Here is a 23,949-nt window from a genome sequence, read left to right as displayed (position 1 = left end):
CAGAAGGTGGTTGATGCTTCAGCCCTACTGCCTAAGTCATAGGCCCAACAGAACAGGACTGTGGGAATGCAAACTGGTGCAGCCACTCTGGAATTCAGTATGGGGGTTCCTCAAAAAGTTAAAAATAGAACTACCCTGTGACCCAGCAATTGCACTACTGGGTACTTATCCAAAGAATACAGGAGTGCTGTTTCAAAGGGGCACACACACCCCAATGTTTGTAGCAACACTATCAGTAATAGCCAAAGTATGGAAGGAGCCCAAATGTCCGTTGATGAATGGATAAGGAAAATGTGGTATATATGATCAATGGATTAGTCAGCGATAAAAAAGTGAAATCTTGCCATTTGCAACAATGTGGATGGAACTAGAGTGTATTATGCTATGTCAGAGAAAGACCTAATTCAGAAAAAGAATCATGATTTTACTCATGTGGAATTTAAGATACAAAACAGATGAACAGAAGGGGAAGTAAAAATATAAAAACAGAGCAAAACAAACCAAAAGGGACTCCTGTATACAGAGAACAAATGGAGGGTTGTTAGTGGAGTGTTGGGTGGGGGCTAAAGTGGTGAGGGGCATTAAGGAGGACACTGGTTGTGATGAGCACTGGGTGTTAGAAGTGATGAATCAGTAAGTTCTATTCCTGAAAAGTCTATTAAAAAAGACAACAACAGGACTGTGTATCAGGCAGCTAGACCCTGGCTGAAGTTCCTACTTTAAAAATCAAATGGAAAGTTTCGAGGCTTCCCACCAAGACAAAACAAAAACAGTGGTCAAATCTGTGGATCTACTGTGCATCAGATGGAAAGTGAAAATAAGGCATTTCCCAAAGCTTCAACCCTTTGTAAATTAAAAACACATTAATTCACATCATTAGCCAATATGGGATATCTAGGCAAGTTGTCCTCCTGACCTTTTCAAATTTCAGTTCTCTCAGCTGTCAAATGGAATACCTCCAAGAATTATCATCAAAGGTAACGAGGTCTGTAAACTCTAAAGCATTATGTAACAGATGGTGCTATTGCTGACATACCTTGGATCTTTACATATCATCTAAAGAGTGGAACTGTGTTATGAGGCCTCTTAGCATTTCAGTAATGAACCCTCCTTTGTAGCCAATAGCAGTACAGCCACGTCCATAGGCTGGCTCTTCTGAAAGGGTGGCGTGGGGCGGGGTGGTACATTGACAGCAAAGGACTCCCACAATTTACCAACGTTCGTGTAAGTTACTTGCGTGCTTGCTTCTCCAGCTTCACACTGATCTCAATCTTTTCAAATTCTATTTCACAGCCAAATTTCTTGGGAATCAACAGGTGAGCTATGGGCAAACCCTGTCCTTTGACTACCGTGTGGACAGAGGAGGCAGACACCCATCCGCCCACGATGTGATCCTGGAAGGTGCTGGTCTGCGGGTCACAGCTCCCTTGATGCCACGTGGCAAGACACTGCCATGTGGGATCACCAAGACTTACACGTTCAGGTAAGAAGAGTAACTACACATGGGTCAAATACCACAGACTGAAGTCCAGTTCCTTTGTTCATTTAAGAAGCTTTTCTGAGCACCTTTCATGTACCAGACATGGGATTATATACAGGAACAGGACCTGCTTCCTGCCCTGCAGCCCCAGACAGGCTAATGGGAGGGGGAAACAAAACAATATTACAGTGTGGCTTGTGAGTGACCAGATGGACAAGATGGGCACAGGAATTTTGAACAGAGGAGAAACACATAACCCACATTGAAGTGGTCAGAGAGCTTCCCCAGAAGACCTAACACATGAAGTTTTCTAAGGAAAGAACAAGGTGGGGGAAGGTTAGCCACACAGAGGAAACCATGCTTGAGACTTTGTTTAGTGGGAAGTTCTCAGTATTTATGCATGAGTGAAGTGTGTAGTTGGGGAGAGGAATACAGTGAGGTGAGGTCAGGGAATGAAAAGGGTTAGGATGGTTTCTGGAACAGATACCCCACGGGGGAAAAATACCCAAAATCTGAAAGACGAGTGCAGGGGCTGGTGGTGGGATGGAGTCAGATACTATAATGCTAAATCAGGAAGTATCAGACATGGGTAGTATGGAATGTGAAAGCCGACTCTTGAGAAGAGTAAGTGAAACGTGCTCGGTTAAATCATTTAAACAAAACCAAAAACTAATGGTAACGCTCCTCAGGGTCAGCTTTTTGAACTCAGATGTTCCTGATATTAAGTTTTGTGTGGCCAAGAACAGGAAGTGGTCTCTGAGGACTCTGACCAGCACTGGATGCCATGAGCCCTGGAGCGGGGCTTCCCTCCATCACTTCCTGTAGGGTGCCTGCCTCCCTCTGGAGGGAGAGCTCCAAGTTCATGCCTATAAGAATGCAGTTACCCATCCTTTGTCCCCCGCTAGGCGGGGACTGTGAAGGGGCTTAGCTGTTCCCACGTTCTTGGGCATATTTTGTATCCTATGCATGAATTATAAGACTTGGTACACTTTTGCTTTAAATCCCGCAGGTTAAATGAACACCCAAGCAGTAACTGGAGCCCGCATCTGAGTTACTTTGAGTATCGGAGGTTACTGCGTAACCTCACGGCACTGCGGATCCGGGCTACCTACGGAGAATACAGTAAGCAATGAACGTTTTAATTCATTTCAGTTTTCTAAGCTGGTGAGTCTCCAGACAAGTAGGTAAACCACTTGGTTTTGATCAAGAGTCTCTGATCAGGCCTAGGTTTTTACATTCTAGAAGTTGTTAAAAGTAAGGTTTCTCTTAAAAAAAAAAGTTAACACCAATGAAGAATGAAATGATGCTACTTTGCTTAAGAGGGTCTCCAGATTTAGCTGAAATCTGATTTAGAGAAAATCTGCAACAATTGGGCATGTTCCCTTAGCCAGGAGATTGGATCCATAACACGGCCCTCTATTCCTGGAGTTCCTTTGGGATTATCCTCGGGGCTACCATGGTCAGGCATCACGTGCATTTATTCTGTTAACTCATGTAGGTTTTTAACTTAAAAAAAATTTTTTTTTTAAGTTTTTTTTTTTTTTGAGAGTGAGAAGGGGAGGGGCAGAGAGAGGGAGACAGAACTCAAAGCAGGCTGCAGGCTCTAAGCTGTCAGCACAGAGACTGATTTGGGGCTCCAACTCATGAACTGTGAGGTCCTGACCTGAGCTGAAGTCAGAGGCTCAACCAACTGAGCCCCCCAGATGCCTCTTTTAATCTTTGTTCTTGAGAGATACAGTCACAGCACTAGCAGGGGAGGGGCAGAGAAAGGGGGAGACAGAATCCAAGGCAGACTCCAGGCTCTGAGCTGTCAGCACAGCACTCGATGTGGGGCTCAAACCAACGAACCACAGAATTATGACCTGAGCTAAAGTCGGACATCCAATCTACTGAGTCACCCAGGCACCCCTTTACTTTTACATCTGGGGTACTCCTAATCCTATTGGAATTATTTGAATTTCTTGAGCTCCCCTCCACCACTTGAACAGGAAGCATAGCTGGCATGCATAATTTCCGTATCATTAATGCAACAAATAAAACAGGAAGGAGAAATGGTGTTTAAAAATTTATTGAATCTTTACTTGGAACCAGGCACATAACATATGCAGTTGTCTCATTTAATTTCACAACATGGGAGGTAGATACCACTGTTACTTCTACAGTTGAAGAAACCGTTGTTAAGAAGTTATGTGACTTGCCCAATTCACACAGCTGATAAGGGTGGAGCCAGAATTTAAACTGACTTTTCTGATGTGAGTCAGTCATGATGGACTGTTTAACCTGTAGCCTAGTGAGTGAACACTACCCATCTTTGTTAGGGTGTTAGGAAATCTAAAATCCAAAGACACCCGACTTTAGATTTTCAGACCTCACCCCCTGCTGCTTCTAAACCTGTTCTCCGTATTGCAGGTACTGGGTACCTGGACAACGTGACCCTGATTTCAGCCCGCCCTGTCTCAGGAGCCCTAGCGCCCTGGGTTGAACAATGTGTGTGTCCTGTTGGGTACAAAGGGCAGTTCTGCCAGGACTGTGCTTCTGGCTACAAAAGAGATTCTGCCAGACTGGGACCTTTTGGCACCTGTATTCCATGTAACTGCCAAGGGGGAGGAGCCTGCGATCCAGACACAGGTGAGTGAAATGACACCTGGCCCAGGTGGCTGGGGTATTCTCAGGGACCTGGGGACTCCCAAGGAAGACACAGCTGTGTAAGAAAGACCGTGCCAGAACTCATTTTGGAGATGGGAAAGGATTAGGAAGGTAGGGGCTGGAGTCAGGCAAGATGGACACGGAGCTTTATTACACTCAATCCTTTTCATTATGAAAATGCCACAAGGTTGTGGGAAAGGTACCAGGTTACAGGAAATGGCTGTCAGGGTTCAGTGATGAGGGTTGGTGTCCAGTTTCAAGAATTGCACGGGGAGATCAAAGGCAATGTCAGGGTCTGAATGAATGTGCTGACAAATGGTGTCAGGCGGTGGGGACAGGGGGAGCAGCATTAAGGTAGCTAGGTCTGCTGAGCACAGGAGAACCATGGGGGAGAGTCAGGGTTGTGGCCGGGTTTGGAATTGGTACTAGGGCAAAGGTGAAAGCCAGGGCTCCGACACTTTGGGGAAAGTTTCAGGAAGGAAGGTTTGGGTCCCTAAGCTCCATCTCCCATGCCTCATCCATATTAAAGTAAGTGTTGTTTTACCCTGCTCATTTCTCTACCCCTCCGTTCTTGCTCTGCCTCTCAGGAGACTGTTATTCAGGAGATGAAAACCTTGACATCGAGTGTGCTGACTGCCCCATTGGTTTCTACAACGATCCACACGACCCCCGCAGCTGCAAGCCGTGTCCCTGCCGCAATGGGTTCAGCTGCTCCGTGATGCCCGAGACAGAGGAGGTCGTGTGCAATAATTGCCCGCACGCAGTCACTGGTAAGGCTGAGGGCCTGCTGCCTTTGTCCGGATGCCATGAATTCACATAAACAGCTGCTCTTCCAAAAAAAAAAAAAAAAAAAAAAATTCCAGGGAGTTTTAATTTCTTAGGGTTCGTGTAAATGGGCTCATCCTAAAGAATATGAGCAAGAGGTGAATGGTGGAAGAGTAGTGTATGGTGCGTAGGTATGGTCATTGCAGTCTAAGATTGGTAATTAGGAGGTGAAGTTTGCAGATGAAATATGCGGCTTAACGGAGTTTTACAAAATGAACCACAGTACAGAAGGGAAACTTAGTGGCCTTTTAAATGTGCCCCCCCTCCTTGAGGTACCCGGCATGTGACACTTGATTTCAGAGTTGTGGGTTTGAGCCCCACGCTGGGTGTAGAGATTGCTTTAAGAAAAGCAAGGTCACGTTTCTCTGCTGGTCAGTCTGAAAGAGTGCATTCTTCAGCAACAGCCTCAGTGGTATGGCTAGATACCGGACTTTTCCTCAACCATGTAGGTACCCTGCAGCTTCCTGGTAGGCTGCTGGGCTCTAACATCCGGGGCCCCCATGGAGCGGGGCAGCTGACCCCTTGCCCTAAGCACCCATTCCTGCTGTTGTTCTGGGGTTCAGGGTGGGAGGCTCTTCCAGAGGGTGACTGGGACCCCAGGCCCCTGTGCCTCTCCTTGCTGCCAATGGATGACCACTCAGGCTTGGGCATTATTCCTTCCAGGTGCCCGCTGTGAGCTCTGCGCTGATGGCTACTTTGGGGACCCCTTTGGGGAACACGGTCCAGTGAGGCCATGTCAGCCCTGTCAGTGCAACAACAATGTGGACCCCAGTGCCTCTGGGAACTGTGACCGCCTGACAGGCAGGTGTCTGAAGTGTATCCACAACACAGCCGGTGTCCACTGTGACCAGTGCAAAGCAGGCTACTTCGGGGACCCCTTGGCTCCCAACCCAGAGGACAAGTGTCGAGGTAGGACCGCATGCCTAGACAGGTTGGACTGTGTGTGTGTGTGTGTGTGTGTGTGTGTGTGTGTGTGTGTGTGCGCATGCACGCAAGCTTGGGGTGTGTACACACATACGAACATACAACTCAGCTGGGCCAGCAGCAATAGGATGCTGTGGTTTCTCTGACCGACTGGCCCATGAACAGTTTGGGCTGTTCACCTGTTAAAGGCCTGATGACCCCTGCAGCAGGGTTCTGGATGACCAACCTGGAGGATATTCGAAGGGGTTAAAGCTGAGGGGTGGGGGAAGTGGAAAAGATCAGGCTTACATTCCTCAGTGGAAGAGGAGCTGAAACTTGACCAGTTCGTATGCCCACTTTGGAGACTGGCAGGCAGGAAATGCTAGCAGGCCTCTTTACAGGACAGCAGGAAGTGACCCGAGACTAAGTCTGCACACACCGAGGTGGCGAGAGCGGGGAACGCTGAAGCAGTTTAAGAGACCCTCTCAGGAAGTCAGGGTAATTGATGTAGACAAAGGTAACAGTTTCAAGTTCTACTAAGGAGACTTGGCTTCAAAGCAGCAGCTATGAGAGAGCATTCCTTAGGGCTGCTTCAGATCAAAGCACCAAAGGGCACACGAGTCCTTTCACTCAACCCTTCTTTCCAGCCTCTGCACAGGTTATGTTCAAGAGTCAAGTTCAGTTCTAGGGAGCTGGGCTGCCCCACAGTCCCACCCCTCAGTTTCCAAGGTCCCAGACCAGCCCTGGTGCCCAGAACTCAGGGGCTTGTTTATCCAGTTCCTCGTGAGGTCTGCAGGGAGCCCAGCCCGCACAATCTCCAGCCCTGGAAATGCCTAAGGATCTCTGGGCAACCCGAGACTTCCACCAGGGGCATAGATGCCGCCTGCCCTAACCCCAACCCCAACCCTGTCAGTTAGCCCTGATGTGCTAGAAAGGACCTGGTGATAGGAAGAGCCCATATGCCATTTGCAGTACTTAGTTCTAGTTTTGTTTTGTTTTTTAACTATTGAATTACACTGGTTATGTCAATCTGAGCCTCAGCTTCTTTATATGGATGAATATTTAACTCACAGTGATTGCAACTATAGGAAAACATGAGAAAGGACACTGTAAACAGTATAATTCTAGTGAGAATGAGCTATTAAGAGACTTCACTGGGTTTAGACCATACATTTCTTCACTCAATTAGCTTTTGTCAAATACCAAAAGTACCTGATATGGAGCTAGATACTGAGGGCATAGTGATAAGTCACTTCCGGCCCCCATATGCTAATAAGACAATATGTAAGCCAATAATGACAGTACTTACACAGGTGATCATATTACCATGTGCACCAAGTGTTTCAAGAGCATCAGAGAGCAACCAAGAGCGTCCCTTTACCTCCCTTAGAGCACTACCTCACCCACTGTTAGAGCCTCTGCTCCTAGAGCATAGTGTGGTACATAGTAGGTGCTCAATCAGTGTGAGTGAATAGATACTGGTGGGGTTTTTTTTTTTTGTTTTTTGTTTTTACTGCATTTCCTACATCAAAGTCAGCAGAGCAAAAGGAAAAGAGCATTATTTCTTCTGGCTTGCCATTTACTTGCTGTGTGACCAAGGACAGGACTCAACCTCTGAGCTCATATTCCTCATCTATAGAGGGAGATTACATCTGGCGTATAATAGGTCCAGGACAAACGTGTGGATAGATGTGTGGACTTGCTAGATGATTCCTAAAATCTGTTAGAGATGTACTTGGAGGCATAGGCAAGAGATGAATCTAGCACAGTGTGAATTGATAAGGGCAAGGGAGGACTCTTTGCCACTGGTGACTTGATCCTTTTATCTTTGCTATGCCTCCGGTTTCTAGGATTAGCTTGATGTGAATGCTTTGTCTTTTATTTCTAGCTTGCAACTGCAGCCCAATGGGCTCAGAGCCTGGGGCGTGTCGAAGTGATGGCAGCTGTGTTTGCAAGCCAGGGTTTGGCGGCCTCACCTGTGAGCACGCGGCATTAACCAGCTGCCCGGCTTGTTATAATCAAGTGAAGACTCAGGTGTGCATGCCCAACCTCTCACCCCCACGAGTACAACCACTAAGCGTCTACGGGGTGGGTCTGTTACAAATCTAGAACCTCCTAGTCTCCTGGGGATGAGGGTGGCGATCACCATTTCTTTAAAAAAAAAAAATTACTATGTTAAAATAGTAATGTTTCAGGTTAATTCTCTTAAATATACCGTTTTCAAAAGTGCTCTTTTGCAGACACGGTCTCATTTGGTACACTTGATAACTTAGTGAATTTGCAAGAGAACATATTCTGACCTCCGTTTTCACTAAGCCAAGTCTCAAGACATTTGTGATTTTTCAGTCATATGGCCAGGTGGAGCTAAGAATCCCACGCAGAATTCCCTGACCCTGAATTCAATCCTCTTTCTGCTTATAATATGCCACTTTCTAGGGTTTTTCCAAGAGATGTCATTTGCAAAACAAATGAAAAAATACATAGAAGATAGAGTCTGGAAGGTGTCAGGCTTTTCAAACAAGAATGGCCTCCGGAAATTTCTTTCACATTCCAAACAAAGACATTGAGGTTAATTTTTTAATTACTATTTTGCTGGGGTGAAGGCAGAGGAAGAAAAGGCCCAAACAGAACCCCAAAGATAAATTTAAGAAGTTGAGTTTGTTCTATTTTACCTGCCCTCAAGAGCACTCTTTGTTCAAGGCACTGTTCTAAAGCCCTATACAAATACTTAGTCCAAGTCATAGCCAGGAGATATTTTATTATCCCCACCTAATGGATAAAGGAAGTGACTTGCCTAAGGTCCCACTCACAGCCAATGAGTAGTGGGGCCAGGATTCAAACTCTGATTCCAGCATCTGGAGTCTAAGTCCCACGAACTGCCAAGCATTTCTGGGCTTTTAGCCCTCATCCCCCAAGTACTTGGTACTGGACCGTGATCTCCACTGTGTATCCTCTTTCCTGCGTGATTTCAGGTGGACCAGTTCACGCAGCAGCTTCAGAGCCTGGAGGCCCTGGTTTCGAGGGCTCAGGGTGGCAGTGGAGCGGTGCCCAACACAGAGCTGGAACGCAGGATGCAGCAGGCTGAGCAGGCCCTTCAGGACATTCTGAGAGAAGCCCAGATTTCAGAAGGTGACGAAGGCCAATTTCCCTTCAGACAGAAAGGAATTCATAATCTTCTGTGGGGCTCGTTCAGCAGGTGTCTCTGTACTTGCAGAGATAGGACCGTCTTTGACCATCCTGAGGACCTGAATGATGGCAATAAGAAGAGTTGCACGCATTCGTTTACTGGGTTTTTACCGTTTTGCCATAAGCCAGTCAAAGTCACTTTTTCAACCTTGCATCATGTTGGATTCCCCGGTGTGGACTGCAGAAGTTCTCAATCCCTCTTTTCCTTACTGGCGGCAGGTGCTGTTAGAGCTCTCAATCTCCAGCTGGCCAAGGCGAGGAGTGAGGAAAAGAGCTACCGGAACCGCCTGGAGGACCTCAAGAGGACCGTGGACGGAGTTCGGGCCCTGGGCAGCCAGTATCAGAACCGAGTTCAAGACGCTCGCAGGCTGGTCACTCAGCTGCGCCTGAGCCTGGAGGGAAGCGAGACCTCCCTGAGAAACACCGTAGGTGCTGCAGGGTTAGGGGATGGAGGGTCCCTGCTGGGTACCCCCTGCGGACTGGCTCACATTTTTAGGTCCCTGTGGCAGATAGCTGGACTTTCTCTGGGAACAGGCACACACCTCTTGTGTTATTTGGCTTCTTGGAATTTCCTGTTTTACTAGATTTAGGTTCTTCCTAGCTCATTTCTCGCTAATTGTAGCCTCCTGTGGGCCCGCTCTCTTCTCCCTTCTCGCTGCACACCTCCCTAGCTTGTTAGCTCCCAGCAGGCAGGATTTAGTTTGGTTCACATTTGCATTAGCAGCTGACAGCATAGCGTGGCTGTGATAAAGGTTTGCTGCATGAATGAACACATGAAAAAGGAGGAAAGGTGGGAAGAAGGAAAGAATCCAGTGAAGACAGGATTCTGAGAAGGAGGGGAAAATGTTGCAAGGATGATTTTCTTAATGCTGTAGTTTGTAGGTAGGAGGGAGAGAGTTGAATGAGCTCTTGTTACTCTCTCAAGGAGGACAATGGTGACAATGTAAGTGGGTGGGTGGAAGATGAATAAAGGAAATTAGAAGACAATCAGATCTTATGCTGAGGAAATGAAGGATTTAAAAATAATGTATTGATTTTTTTCCTTATTACAAAAATATTCTATTGTAGAAAATAGAAAATGAAAGACCGCCATTATCTGGCCATTTGTAGCAAAGTGGATGGACCTTGAGGGTGTCATGCTAAGCAAAATAAGTCAGGCAAAGAAGTACAGATACCATATGTTTGCACTCATAGATCTAACAGGAGAAACCTAACAGAGGGCCATAAGGAGGGGAAGGGGGAAAGAGTTGGGGAGAGAGAGGGACACAAATCAAGAGAGACTATTGAACACTGAAAATGAAAGGAGGGCTGAAGGGGGAGCGGGAGGAGGGAAGGAGGCACTTGGGAGAAGCCCTGGGTGTTATATGGAAACCAGTTTGACAATAAACTATCATAAAAAGATAAAAGAAATAACCACCATTGACTTTAAATACATATGAAGATACATATTAACATGACTATTTTAAAACACATCAATATAGTTTTTTTGAAACTGGATTTCTTTCTTCTTGTACATTTTGTAAAGTGTAATAATGACTGGGGCACCTGGGTGGCTCAGTCGGTTAAGCCTTTGAATTTGGCTCAGGTCATGATCTCAGTTTATGGGTTCAAGCCCCACATCAGGCTCTGTGCAGACAGAACAGAGCCTGGAACCTGTTTCGGGTTCTGTGTCTCCCTCTCTCTGCCTTATATGCTCTCTCTCTCTCAAAAATATACATTAAGAATTTTTAAAAATTAATGATTATGGTGACTAGGGACTCAATGTGTCAGGGCGTAGAATGTTATGTGGCTAATAATGAGTTCTAACAGGACAGATGCAGAACCTGCTTAGGTTTTAGGGCTGAGTGTGAAGTTTTAACCAATTCTACTTTTTCCAGAACATTCCTCCCTCAGAGAATTACGTGGGGCCAAATGGTTTTCAAAGCCTGGCTCAGGAAGCCACAAGATTGGCAGACAGGTGAGCAGACCCCTGCCTCTGACTACCTCTGCAAGGCCAGACTTGAACAAGACTGCAGGATCAGAACCTAAGCAACACATTCAATGTCTCGAAGCCTCCTTTGCAGCCATTTCCTTGTGACTTTTTAACCTCTTGGCTTTTAGTGTACGTAGGTGGCCACTGGGCATGGTCATCTGGCAAGTGTTGGGGATGGAGGTGTTTTGTTTTACCACAGATTTTTCTATGACTCACAGTATGGCCTTGGTCTGTCAGATGTGCTGTTTTTCAGCCCTGTGAAATGAATCCGCCTTTGGAAAAGAATGCTCTGCAGCTTTGAGGGACTCCCAGGCTCCCACATCGAGCCTGGGAACAAGTAGCAACGAGTTGTTTGCTAGCCTGTGGGGGCCAAGACTGTAGATGGGGAGCCTCCTCCCAAAAACCGCCTCTGCAGGGCCCCAGTGATAACAGGCAGCCCCCTGGTCCCAGCCAGACTGTAAACCCTACCCTGTTGAAGAGGTTTGCTCTTAGGAGTGCTCAGCGGGGTGGCAGGCTCTGCTAATCCCAGATGGAATTCAGTCAGTGAAGGGGGCCCGATTTGTGTTTTTTGTAGCAAGTGCTGCCTACTGAGCTTGTTTCTCCTTTCTCTTTTTTAAGTCACTTTCTAAAGCGTGGGGGGGGGGGTGACTTTTGACTGGTTCTGTCCTTTCTGGTGGAGGTCCCAATGTAGAGTTGCATAAGAGTACGGGGTGCCCTGCAGGAAATCAGACCTAGGCGTTTCTTGCGGCACAGAACAGTTTATAAATGCAATATTTTACCCTCCGGGGACTGCTCGCACCCGTCTCCACGCCCCTCTCCCCCTGGTTCCACCATAAATAGAAATTACCAACCATGGTCTAAGACGTGAGTGAGCTCCATCTCCAGAACACCTTCAGGTCCCCTAATTCCGTCTGATCTGGATCGGTTACATTTGGCTTTTCTAGCCAAACCAGTTCCCTAACTCCGCCCCCTTCGTTCAAATAAAAAACACCAAAAGGAAACTGCTATTAAAACTCAGATTCTTTGTTTTTAATCCTTTCAGCCATGTTGGGTCAGCCAATAACATGGAGCGGCTGGTAAGGGAAACAGAGGACTATTCCAAACAAGCGCTGTCTCTGACACAGAAGGCTCTGCAGGAAGGAGGCGGAAGTGGCAGCCTGGAAGACTCCGTGGTGCAAGGGCTCATGGGAAAGTAGGTGTCTATCCTGGCCTGCGTGAGGACCCATAATCTGCAGCCTTCTGGGGTGTGGTGCAAACCACCTGTGAGGGACACTATGTTTCATTAACATATTAACCCTAAGGGACAAGAGAAGGAGTATGTTGATTTGGGGGAAAGGACAGACATTTACAGCTGGAAGAAAAGGATGATTAAGTAAAATTTGTGTTCTAATTGAGAGATAGCAATACTTGGGGAAGTTGTGGTTGAAGAATGAGTAAACCCGTCTGATGACATGGGGGATGTAAAAATAAGGTGTTATCAAGAAATGGGAAACTTAGGCTGGATTCTTGACTTAGCCTGTGTTTAGATCATGGAGGGGAACATATCTGACACATGACCTCATTTGGTTCTTCTGGTAACTCCAACTTCCATACATTTTACATGACAGGATGAGTGTTTGCTTTTTAATAAAAGGGATTCCCCAAAGTTCTTTCTCCCCACCCTGCAGGTTGGAGAAAACCAAGTCCCTGGCCCAGCAGCTGTCGGGGGAGGCCACTCAAGCTGACACTGAAGCAGAGAGGACTTATCAGCGTAGCCTTCACCTGCTCAATTCTGTGTCTCAGCTTCAGAGAATCCGTGATCAGTCTTTTCAGGTGAGGGCATGTACTGATGTGCTTCATGGACAGAAGTGCCACAGTGCTATCTTCTCTGGAGTTCCAGAAGATCGTCCATTCATTCAGCTTTCCCTCCATGTGGACCTTTAATGCGTTGTATTAGAGTATTTGTTCTTGTTAACTATTTCTTTGTTCTTAAGCCCTAGTCTTTGCCTCTGAAAAAGCTTTAGTCCACATCCTGAACCTATTAGTGGATAAAGATTTTGTATCTCTTCCTTAGTTCTGGGGACTACTGAAACCTGTGGGAAATTGCCTTAAAGCTTGATATTTACATTTGGGCCCAAACTATATTCATCTCTATATACAGCCATTCTGAAGCCTTTTGTTCTTCTCAGAAGTTTTACATTGTTTCTATCAGTTCCTTTAACGGTCACACTAGATTAAAAAGATTCAGCTTTCCACCTACGCAAAAAGCACCGATTCCTACAAAAGTGTTTCCACACATATGTAAACACGTAATTAAAACAAGAGACAAAACCTGTTTGCTGCTTGGGGAACCTGCTGCCTATCATTAGGTATATTGTTTCGTTTCTGTTAGACTTTGCTGTTATTTTCAAGCAATGATGCCAGCTCCTAAGGAGGCTGGTGTGGGGACTAATGGGCAGGAAGTCAGACTCCATTTCTTTGGGTTTACAGGTAGAAGCAGAAAGGATCAGACAAAAAGCAGATTCTCTCTCAAGCCTGGCGACTAGACGTATGGATGAGTTCAAGCGTGTACAAAGCAATCTGGGAAACTGGGAAGAAACCCAGCAGCTCTTACAGAATGGAAAGAATGGGAGACAGGTATCCTTTGGTTAATTCATTCACTTAACAAACAGGTAATTGATACCTACTCGATGAATATGGCAAGAGGGACCATAGAAAACTTATAGATGGAGTAACAGATACAGACAACTTGATATAATTCAGTTCCACCCACTGAATCAGCCCCCAAACCTAGGGACTCAGGTGTGAGTTCAACTTTGGTCCAGCTTTTTCTACTAAGTTAGCTTTAGAAGTATCTGGAGTATGAAAATTATGACTTACAAAACTGTACTTGTCCTGGATAGTGGACTAGAGTTTGAGACGGTTCTCTATAGGCGATGTGTCATTCGGTTATAAAGTTTGCTCTGTCCCAGATTGTGGAGGGCTTCACCATACCACCCTGGGGACTATCTGGTAAACCAAAGCTGTTGTGAAGGGAAACGTGTTAGGGATTCTGCTGGCAGGAATGCTCCTCCTCCGTGTAAGTTACATTTACTCTAGTCTTGTTCTGCCTATTTACAGAAATCTGATCAGCTGCTTTCCCGTGCCAACCTTGCTAAAAGCAGAGCCCAAGAAGCACTAAGTATGGGCAATGCCACTTTTTATGAAGTCGAGAACATCTTAAAGAACCTCAGAGGTAAGCATTTCAGGGTGCAGGTCACTTGAATATGTCAAAAGTAGAACCATGCCTTTATTTTCAATCTCTATGTAGCTCTCTAAATGATAGGGACTTTGGGGGTATTAACAGGCACTAGATATCTAAAGAAAGAAATTGTTTTAATACCGGAGGTTTCGGAAAGATTTTAACTAGATGTCAGAAGGCTGGCGTTCTGAATCTTGCTGAACTGAATGCTCTGAGCTGTGACTGTAGGCAAGTCACAGCCTTTCCAGACCCTAGTGTCTTATCTTTTAAGGGGAGAAGATGGAATTAAGGGATCTTTAAGGTTCCTCACAGATACAGCATCCTACTACCACACAGATGTTTTGCTTTTTGTAGCCTGATTAGTTCCAACGTAGTATTAGGGGCACTTGGGTGGCTTAAGGGTCTGACTTCAGCTCAGGTCATGTGATAGCGGAGAGCCTGGAGCCTGCCTCGGATTCTGTGTGTCCCTCTCTCTGCCCCACCCCCCCAGCCTGTGCTTGGTCTGGCTCTCAAAAATAAACATTTAAGAATTTTTTTGAAAATACAGAAATCCGTGTGGCTGCTTTGTAGTGAGGATAGAGCAAGCTTGGTCACAACACCTAGACCCCAGGAAATTTGGTTTTGGGCCCTGTAGAGATGAGTAAAGAAACCTGAAATTTTAACAAAGTACAAAAGAGAAACACTTGGGATTTTTCCTCACAGAAAGAGCCTCTCTACCTGTCCTACCCAATCTCCAACTATCATTGGCAGCTTAGGGTTCAAGGCCCTGGCTTGAAACTTTGGGCTTCAAAGATTCCACATGGTTTCAGGGGTGCCTGTGCACCTCAGGCAATTAAATATCTGACAAGTTCAGGTCATGACCACAGTTTGTGGGTTCGAGCCCCGCACCAGGCTCTCTACTTTGAGCCCACTTTGGATCCCTGGCTCCCACGCTTTCTGCCCCTCCCCCACTCATGCTTGCTTGCTCTCAAAAATAAAGAGTATTACTTTTGATCTACTTTGGGGTCCTACTAGTCTTGCAGGGATGGGGACAAGCGCAGGCTGATTGCCAGTTTCTCTGAGCAAGAACCTAATTATGGCCCCCGCAGTGCCTCCTCGAAGATACTTTTCTGCCGGATAAGAATGAGCACTAACAGCCACAACTTCCCCTACTTTTGCCCCGAGGCAGTAAGAACGCTCTTTCTGGAAATTTTCGTAAAAACTTTAGCCCCATTCATATTCATTTAGTAAACTTTGTAAGTCAGCTTTTCATCTTTATGGCAAACATTTTTGTTTTCATTTCAGAGTTTGACTTGCAGGTTGAAGACAGAAAAGCAGAAGCTGAAGAGGCCATGAAGAGACTCTCGTACATAAGCCAGAAGGTGGCAGATGCCAGCGACAAGACTGAGCAGGCAGAAGCAGCCTTGGGCGGTGCTGCTGCCGATGCCCAGAGGGCAAAGAGTGCAGCCCGGGAGGCCCTGGAAATCACGGACAAGATAGAACAGGTAAGCCAAAATCAAAGTGCAGGCTGGCACGAACAGCTCCAAACGCAAGGGTGGTGTGGGAAGAGAGAGCAGCAAGCATCATTTTGACCCCTACAACATGGAGTCCTGTCGGGACCCATGGGAGCCTCAGATCCCCTGGTCACAGACCAGGAGTCTGGTGTTCTAGCTTATTCAAAGAGAGAGCAAATACAGAGTTGATAAATGAGAGAAACTAACGCTCAGGAGGAAACAGGAAGCCCGCCTAGGCCCTGTGTCTCCGTATTTATTGAGCTCACAAGCTATGACCCACGTGGTGAATGTGAAGAAACAAGCTCTTACACAGGTGAATGTGGAGAAAACAATCAGACAGTAATCATTAACTTGTGTGTGTGAGAAGCAAAGGGTCTGGGGGTAGGTGGTGTTTGTGACCGAGGTACATCAGTCTGTTGGCATCAGATGGAAGGTAATTTCCTGCAGGTGCTCTAACAAGTTACTCGTGATCTCATTGCAACACCTCACTGGCTAACGTCGGGCGTTTTTGCCCTGTGGTGGCGGTTTTCCACCCTAAGCTTTTTTCTAACCTATTTGTGTAAGTAGAACCTATTTCCCCACAGGTGCCCCTTTTGTTGATTGATTCACAAGGCTGGCATTGATTGAGGGCTGGAGCCTTCATCTGCAGCTCCCTTTTTGGACAGTGCCATGAGGAGACCCATCCAAGATATACGTGTGTGTGTGTGTGTGTGTGTGTGTATATGTTGTATACTACAACTATTGTAATAGTTTCCTAGAGCTGCTATACGAAGTACCACAGACTAGATGGCTTAAAACAGCCAAAATTTATTGTCTCGCCATCCTGGACGCTAGAAGTCAGAAATCAGTGTACCTGCAGAGCCACATTCCCTCTGAGACCCTCGGTAGCAGCTTTCCTACCTCTTCTTAGCTTCTTTTTTTTTTTTTTAATTTCTGTTTAATGTTTATTTAATTTTGAGAGAGAGTGACAGAGCAGGAATGGGGGAGGAGCAGAGAGAGAGTCACTGAATCTGAAGCAGGCTCCAGGCTCTGAGCTGTCAGCACAGAGCTCAAACCCACGAACCACAGATCATGCCCTGGGCCAAAGTTGGCTGCTTAACCGACTGAGCCAAGCAGGCGCCCCACCTCTTCCTAGCTTCTGGTGGTGGCCCTGGATCCTCAGCATTCCTTGGTTTGCAGTGGCGTCACTGTAATCTCTGTCTCTATCATCACATGGGATTTTTCTCCCTGGGCGTTTCTGACCCTGATAAGGACATCGGTAGGTTGAACTAGGCGCCCCTGGTACTCCAGTACAACTTTATCTTAAGTCATTGAATCTGCAACAACCCTATTTCCAAATCAGGTCACGTTCTGAGATACTGGGGGTCATGACACCCACATATCTTTTTGGAGGACACAGTTCAACTCCATAACAACTATCATTGATGTTTGATTCAAGCTTATGAAATTCTGGAGTTCTAGATCCCTATCTCTATTTTCTGTGTCTAAGGTCCACATATTCTCTTTTTTCCTTCTTCTCTCACAGTGTACCAGCACTGTGCTTCGTGCTGAGGGTATGGAGATGAGAACGACCCAGTCCTCTTCAAGGAGCATTCGGTGTAACGGAGAGAGACTAGTTACACTACACCCCACGTGCTAAATGCTATTGTAGAAGCTGTGCTTCTCAGCTGGAAGAGAGCTTCTTACTTCTCATTTAGACATGACTTCTAAAAAGCTTCTGCAGCTCTAGAAAGCCCAGAGGAAACTCTCAGTATCTGGACTATTTGGTAATTTGCAAGAAAAATTTCTAATTCTATGTCCCTTGAGAGTAGAGACCAGTTTAACGTGCCTCTTCTTACGTAGCTTCTAGCACAGAGGTGACTGCAATTTGATGCTTAATAACAGTTTTTTGATAAAGATACTGATAAACTTTGTCCTAATAAAATCAAAAGTCACAGGTGTAGTCCATTCATTCTCTGCACCTCAAACTCAGCTGCTTCAGGGATCCTAGTAAAGTTACTCAAAAGACTGTGGCAGCAAAGAACTATGACAGGAAATGATGTGAATTTCTCACCCTCTAAGTTTTTCCAAATAGTTTTTATTGCGTTCAGTTTTTTGGTGAGCATTGACCTGACAGGGAATCAGTGTTTCGCTTTTGACCCTCCTGGTACCTACAGCCATACCCTCAAAGTAGTTTGTTTCAAGCAGAGCTTGGGGAAGGGTGTGTCTGCAAATCTGACTCTCCTGTTGTTCATCTAACTGACTCCATCAGGGCCTGGCTGCAGCTGAATTTTTTCCGTATTTGTCTCTGGGATGTTTTTGTGCCTCACCCGTGTCTCTCCTCCCATCCTTGGCTCCCTTTCTTTTCCCAGGAGATAGGGAGTCTGAACTTGGAAGCCAATGTGACAGCAGATGGAGCCTTGGCCATGGAGAAGGGACTGGCCACTCTGAAGAGCGAGATGAGGGAAGTGGAAGGAGAGCTGGCAAGGAAGGAGCAAGAATTTGACCTGGATATGGATGCAGTGCAGATGGTCAGTTTCCATCGATTTCCATGGGAAATCCCTTTAAACTTGCCAATGTGAGAGACACCCTTTCACATTTGTATTTTTCTTCTTCAGGTAATTACAGAAGCCCAAAGAGTTGATAACAGAGCCAAGAATGCTGGAGCTACCATTCAAGACACCCTCAACACGTTGGACAGCCTCCTACACCTAATAGGTGTGTGGGGTATCCACAGTCTTCCAGCCCCATGCCTCAGGGCTTCTCCCAGAAAACAAGCTAGACCTAGCCCTGATGAATGGAAGTCTGATACACTTGTTTCCAGGCCCAGAGACTTTGGGCACATGACTTTTCATTTTTTGGACTCTATTTTACCATCTATAAGATGGGTCATTGAGTACCTATTGCCCTTGGAAGTGAAAGTCTCTAGGTCAAAAATCTGGGAGTCTTTAGAGAAGGTGTATTGAGGTTCAGAGAGGTTAATCATGCCCCTCAGATCACATTGTAAATTGTGAAGACAGTATATTCAAACTTCACAGCTAAAGAGAAAACTGAACAGTTTGACAGTCCTGCTAAGGATTCTGGCCTTGGTCTTGAGAAGCTAGTGGACAGTTTTTTATTTTTTTTAATTTTTTAAAATGTTTATTTATTTTAGAGACAGAGACAGAGCACAAGCAGGGGAGGGGCAGAGAGAGCCAGAGAGAGAATCTGAAACAGGCTGCAGACTCTGAGCTGTCAGCACAGAGCCTGATGTGGGGCTCAAACCCACACAGCACGAGATCATGACCTGAGCTGAAGTCAGACACTTAACCAATTGAGCCACCCAGGTGCCCTGCTAGTGGACAGTTTAAAACAGAGTAATAACATCATCGCTGTATATTTCAGAAAGATCACTAAGTGGAGTGCAGGAGTGAGTGGAGAAGAGCTTGGAGGTAGGTTAGACAAAAGGCAGAGTGAGACCACTTTGGAAATGGTGGAAGGACTTAAGAAGGGAGGTGACCAAGCCTGGGCTCTGAGGCAGTAGTAGTAGTAGTGAGTGGGGGAGGCTGTCCCAGGCTGTGAAGTCAAGAGTCACATGTTGATTCTGCTGTTTGTCCATCCCAACCCGCAGTTGTACCTTGATATAAGTGAGAACTTGACCTGCCTGTTGATAGCCCAGAAGAAATTTAAAGATAGTAGGTACAAGAGATACTGTGAAATTTTCAGAGACAATAGATTTAATGGCACAGCGTGGCAACAATTCACATTTGCCCACAATATCCCTCCCCTGCCAAAAAAACTGATTAAGGTTAACATTCTGGATTGGGAGAACTGATCTCAAGCCCTCATTTGGCCTGATTTGTCATGGTCTGTGGCAGATAGGGAGCAAGGCATTTGATCATGGATTCCAATGACATTCAGGAAAAGGTTTGGTTTTACCTCTTTGATTCAGTAGGACAACTTTAAAATCTGATTTTTCTGAGGAATACCATCCTCCCCCTGGCAGATCAATATTGCCTGTGTTGTTATACTAACGAGTCTGCTTTGTGGTCCCATTGGCCCCAAAGAGTACATTCCCTCTAAGGGTGGAAAAAAAAACAAAGAAAACCCAGTTCCCCAGTGGAGATATAAGCAGCTTTGTTTAATGTTCTGAAAAAGGTAATGCAACTCTCAGGGCCCTTCAAGAGAAAATGAAAGCGTGGGGAGAGCAGGTTGGTGGGAACCCTTAACCATTTACCGGGTGTCAGGCACTATGTTGGCTGTTCTCTGGGGTAAAATCATTTCTTTTAAAGGTCCTATGAGGCAGGTTTTATTCTTTTTATTATTTTGTTTCACAGAGAAGTAAACTGAGGCTCAGAGAGGTTGATTATGTCCCGCGGATCACATAGTAACCTGTGGAGGTGGATTTTGAACCAAGGACTCTTTGATTCTAGTGAGCCTGCCCATTTTGAACAGATTGTACTCCTCTCTGAGGACATGGTTATTTTATTCCCAAGCTTAACTTTCCCAGTATGTCATAGAACCCAAAATTCTGGAATATTCCCCTGCTCCTAGGTGAAGGTCTGATCTACTGGATCTGTGTTTTTGTTAGGATGTTGTTTCTCCTGTTTGCTCTCTGGAGTCCTGGAACAGTAATAGTTTAATCTCTAGATGTAACAAACAGGCAGCCAAATGCTAACACCACAGCTCAGATATGTGAGGCAACGTGACCTTGAGTTTGAATTGACCAGAGGCCTCTCAAACCCTATTCTGATCAAACAGGTTTGGCCAGATGCCCTTCCTGCTGACATTAGTTTTAGATTATTTATGGGTAAAACATACCTCAACAAATATAACTACATTTCATATTGGAAATAAACTCATATCTAGCCAGATTCCCACTGTTTCAGGCCAGAAAGAAATCTTACATCATTTCCTAACAGCTGGAACCTATCCCCCAAATAGCAAAGCATACCTTGGCCTCTATAAACCCCAAAACCCAGCCAGTTTCTAAAGGTCTTCTAATGGAAAATAGCAAGATATTTCCCAAGGATAGTTCAGTAAACATAATTTGGAGTTGATTCTGATCCTAGGGTGAGCTGTGTGGGGCAGACACCTTGGACAGTACTCAGTCTCCTATGACCTTCAGCCTTCATCTTTTCAGAGCATGAACTTGGCCCTATACTGAAAAGAGAAGTCCAAGCTTCATATTGCTTAACTATAGAGCTCAGAGGCTTGAACTTGGCTGTTCATAACTAATAACAAGTCTAAAGCTCTCAGAGTATTTTATATATTATTTCCAATGTAAAATAAGCCTTTTAGATGCATGGCATACCATTTTCTCTGGACAGGTAGGAACAGGTTTTAGTTAAGGGTGTAGTGTGTGTTCAAGGAGATCTAATTCTTCTATATCAACTCCTTTCTCATTCCCTAAAATAGATCAGCCTGGCAGTGTGGATGAAGAGGGACTGATCTTATTGGAGCAGAAACTCTCCCGAGCCAAGACTCAGATCAACAGCCAGCTGCGGCCCTTGATGTCAGAGCTGGAAGAGAGAGCACGTCGGCAGCAGGGCCACCTCCGCTTGCTGGAGACGACCATAGACGGGATTCTGGCTGATGTGAAGAACCTGGAGAACATCAGGGACAACCTGCCCCCGGGCTGCTATAATACCCAGGCTCTTGAGCAACAGTGAATCTGCCATAGAGATTTCTCAGCTGAGGTTCTTGGGATACCGACCTCAGGAGCCATCTCATGTGGTTGGGGTGGGATGGAGACATTTGAACATGTTGACCACTCAACATGCTCAGGTCAACTGAACCTGATCCTATCCCTGAGACCTTGGCCAGATAAATGACTTATTGCACCAGTGTGATACTACTTGCTTCCTGATGGGCAGTGAGGTAAATAACACCGAGTTTGAGATTGGCCAAGGGCCCGGACCCCAAAAGGTAGACTGGATGGAAGGGCAGGCTGCATGGGCAGGTGTTTGCCTTGGGATAGTCACAAACTGAGCCCTGGAATATGGACAGTGTATGGAGTATGGAGTATGCTGCTGGGCTATAGTCAGCTTATTCTTTGAGTAATATGACCAAAGGAGAAATTTTTTTACTTTGCCTATCCGTACAATTCTTCCTAATGTCTAAACAGACTGAAGTCCAGTCACATTGTGGCCAGTGAAACACTGCTACCTAGTAGTGTCCAACTACAAGTTTCTTGTTGACCAGAGTTACTCCCACTTACCACCCGGTTTGTCTGCACGTTGTCCACTTTCAAGCTGGAAGAAGTGAACAGTGGTGGAGTGAGAGGCAGTAAGTCTGGTCCATTTGGAGCCTGTTTGGGTCCTGCCACCTTTGATTTCTCCTGGGGCCTGGAAGTGCCATCCTTTGTCCAATGATGCCATGCCAACTTAGAGACTACTTTTTTATTAAAACATTTCTGACCAGTGAAGTACACAATGGGAAAATATTTGCTTTTGGGTTTCAAAGTGATAGAAAAATGGGGCTTGCACATAGAATGAAGTACAATTATCTAGAAGATTTGTGAGTCCTAATTCAATCCCACTTTTCAAACACTAAAAATGATATGTGTCTATGTGTTTTATTTTCTTATTCCTCTCCCTGTAGCAGAGAATGTTCCTACTCACACTTGAGCTGGGGAGACTCCATCCTTCATTCTTCCATCCATCCATCCCTCCATCCATCCATCCTTACAACATCTATTTATTATGTACTGTGTGTCAGGGGCTGGGGTACAGTGGTGACATAGTCTCTGCCCTCACATAGTTGATTGTCTAGTAAGGAAGACAAACATTAAAAAAATAAATTTAAAGTTACAACTGTTGTTCATCACAAGTGGTTTTTATTGCAATAACCCCCTGGTTTGCAACCTCATTTCTCAACAGAACGTGTTGCAAGACACTCCCATGGGGGCACTTGGGTTTGGCCAAGCTGGGATGGGTCTGGGTTGTATACACTTCTTTGCATTCCAGCTGTCACTCCTCCCCTTTCCACACCTGATTGCAACAGACTGTTGAGTCATGATAACACCACTGGGAATTGCTGGAAAAATTAGAGACACTTCCATCTCGGCTTGGAAGACTTTGGTGCAGCCTCGCCTCTATATCTCCTTGGCTTTTCATGGATGTGTTTTTAAATAAAGAACAAGTCTAGGTGCTATAGTCAGTTTCTAATTTGTCAAACTCTAAGTTTAAGATGGAGGTACCAAAACAATAGAAACCAAATGTCACAGAAAGAGCAGTGGGTCCTAGAGTTTGCATCCTAGAGTTTTCTGAACATCTTGTTTTGCCCTTTCCAACCATGACAGCACTTTATGAGAGTTAATTGGTGCTGTCTCCTAAGCCTAAAGAAGGACTTATTTCTGGAACAACCTGAATAGGGTGGGGTTAGAGTTAATATTTTTGTCTTTTTTTCTTTGGCTATGAAATTAAGGTAAAATCAATAATTTGTGGTGTATTGTCATGCTTTTTAATAAATTAAAATCTAATAAATTAAGATTCTGAATTGGCCATCTATCCATGTAGCCAAGGAAAAAATTCTATTCCTGTCCACATTAATCCCACAAATTCTGACAGGTCTAATCATTTAGCCTTACCTTCTGCAGAAGCAAATTTATTATCCTGTCTTGGCATACTCAATCACACATCCTACAAATCTCTCCCTGTAACTAACAACTAGTGTCCAGGAAATGTATATGTATTACTTAGATTAATTACTATATCACACCGACCTAAATATGTATGTAGCTCAAACACAATAGACTTTTTTTCTTTTTCTCATAATGGATGGGTAGCAAGTTGGCAGGGTGACCCTCCATATAGTCATTCCAGGGACCCTGCCATTTACAACATGTGACTTCTAAGGTCGCCCTGGGACTTATTTCCATTTCAGTGAGTAGAAAAGGAAAAAGACATGGAAATAAGAGACACTTGGAAGATTTTTGTGTGCCAGACCTTGGATGGGATGCAAGTCATTTTCTTTCACATTCCGTGGTCCAGAACCCATCTGACTTGCAAGGGGTCTGTGAAATATAGTTCATTGGTAAGAAGCCATGTCTCAGTGATAATCCTACACTATGAAAGGGAAGAATGCTTTGCTAAGTGATTGGTGTCTGTCTCTGCCAAGTGTGAGATTTGGCAGTACGTGTTCTAGGGAACTTGCTGAGGTATTCCATTAGTTAATACATGCAGTTATAGGTGCACCTGGGTGGCTCAGTTGGTTAAACGTCTGACTTCAACTCAGGTCATGACCTTACAGTTTGTGGGTTTGA

At 45.4% G+C, this 23,949-nt stretch overlaps 1 protein-coding gene across 1 annotated transcript in view; it reads left to right on the top strand.

The window, feature by feature from the left end:
- Positions 1-22,508, top strand: part of LAMC2 (laminin subunit gamma 2) — a 54,853-nt gene extending 32,345 nt beyond the window's left edge. The window contains exons 7-23 of the mRNA XM_029935231.1: positions 1,294-1,483; positions 2,490-2,602; positions 3,890-4,108; positions 4,714-4,896; positions 5,615-5,860; positions 7,743-7,888; positions 8,827-8,983; positions 9,260-9,465; positions 10,918-10,997; positions 12,055-12,204; positions 12,680-12,824; positions 13,482-13,628; positions 14,112-14,226; positions 15,517-15,716; positions 18,077-18,235; positions 18,323-18,422; positions 21,102-22,508. Coding sequence (XP_029791091.1) covers positions 1,294-1,483; positions 2,490-2,602; positions 3,890-4,108; positions 4,714-4,896; positions 5,615-5,860; positions 7,743-7,888; positions 8,827-8,983; positions 9,260-9,465; positions 10,918-10,997; positions 12,055-12,204; positions 12,680-12,824; positions 13,482-13,628; positions 14,112-14,226; positions 15,517-15,716; positions 18,077-18,235; positions 18,323-18,422; positions 21,102-21,355 — 2,810 coding nt within the window. The 3' untranslated portion in view covers positions 21,356-22,508. The remainder of the gene's footprint in view (positions 1-1,293; positions 1,484-2,489; positions 2,603-3,889; positions 4,109-4,713; positions 4,897-5,614; positions 5,861-7,742; positions 7,889-8,826; positions 8,984-9,259; positions 9,466-10,917; positions 10,998-12,054; positions 12,205-12,679; positions 12,825-13,481; positions 13,629-14,111; positions 14,227-15,516; positions 15,717-18,076; positions 18,236-18,322; positions 18,423-21,101) is intronic.
- The last annotated feature ends 1,441 nt before the right edge of the window (positions 22,509-23,949 follow it).

The sequence above is a fragment of the Suricata suricatta genome, chromosome 3, assembly GCF_006229205.1.
Source record: "Suricata suricatta isolate VVHF042 chromosome 3, meerkat_22Aug2017_6uvM2_HiC, whole genome shotgun sequence".
Classification (NCBI taxonomy): Eukaryota; Metazoa; Chordata; class Mammalia; order Carnivora; family Herpestidae; genus Suricata; species Suricata suricatta.
This window is presented reverse-complemented; position numbering and strand designations above follow the sequence as displayed.